This window comes from Amphiura filiformis, chromosome 3 (assembly GCF_039555335.1).
Source record: "Amphiura filiformis chromosome 3, Afil_fr2py, whole genome shotgun sequence".
NCBI lineage: Eukaryota > Metazoa > Echinodermata > Ophiuroidea > Amphilepidida > Amphiuridae > Amphiura > Amphiura filiformis.
The window spans coordinates 80,918,071-80,918,771 of record NC_092630.1 but is presented as its reverse complement, the minus strand read 5'-3'; the positions used below and the strand labels follow the sequence as shown (position 1 = coordinate 80,918,771).

General features: G+C 40.5%; 1 protein-coding gene across 1 annotated transcript in view; it reads left to right on the top strand.

Annotated features, from left to right (window-relative positions):
- Window positions 1–266: 266 nt before the first annotated feature.
- The window catches only part of LOC140149248 (26S proteasome non-ATPase regulatory subunit 6-like), a 41,501-nt gene continuing 41,066 nt past the window's right edge, over window positions 267–701 (top strand). The window contains exon 1 of the mRNA XM_072171485.1: window positions 267–470. Coding sequence (XP_072027586.1) covers window positions 326–470 — 145 coding nt within the window. The 5' untranslated portion in view covers window positions 267–325. The remainder of the gene's footprint in view (window positions 471–701) is intronic.

Sequence of the window (701 nt, the reverse complement as noted above, 5' to 3'; positions counted from 1 at the left end):
GACGTTGAATGTACACTCTCATGAATATTGATTGGCAACATTTTCCAATATGTCAGCGCTCTAATCGGAAACAATAGAACAATAGACCCTGCAGAGCGTTGGGATACAGGACCAGGCATAATGATAATCAGGGGCATAATCAGTGTCTGGGCATATTAACGCAGGATTCGTGCTTGCACCCTCTTCAGTCACAACAATAGATTACGCCCAATCATACGCCCAATAGTTTCAATAACTGATCGATATTCTGGCATGAGTGTGATCAGATATGATATAATTCTGGTCAGCCATTTGCAGATTACAAAAGGACAACGCGAAGAGAAAAATGCCTTCCGATAACTTAGAAGAACAAGGCCTAGAGAAAAATCCAGATTTAAATCTGGCACAACTGAAATTTCTGTTAACTCTTGACAGTCATAGAAATGATAAGAAAACCAAAGATGAGCTTATGGAAGGAATCAAAACCAACAGTGAGTAGTAGTCATGTCGTGACTTCGCATTTCTGCCGAATTCGGCACAGTTGCATACATACACACATGCATGATACAAGGTAGTACAACGAACTTATATGATGTCCTCATTCACAAACTGATACTCTCTGTCCATCGTTTAAGACTGTTACACAAACCGTTCAAACCCAAGGGAACGTCCATATAATGAGAATTCCTTACCTGAGCATGCGCAATATTCAGCCTCTCTCA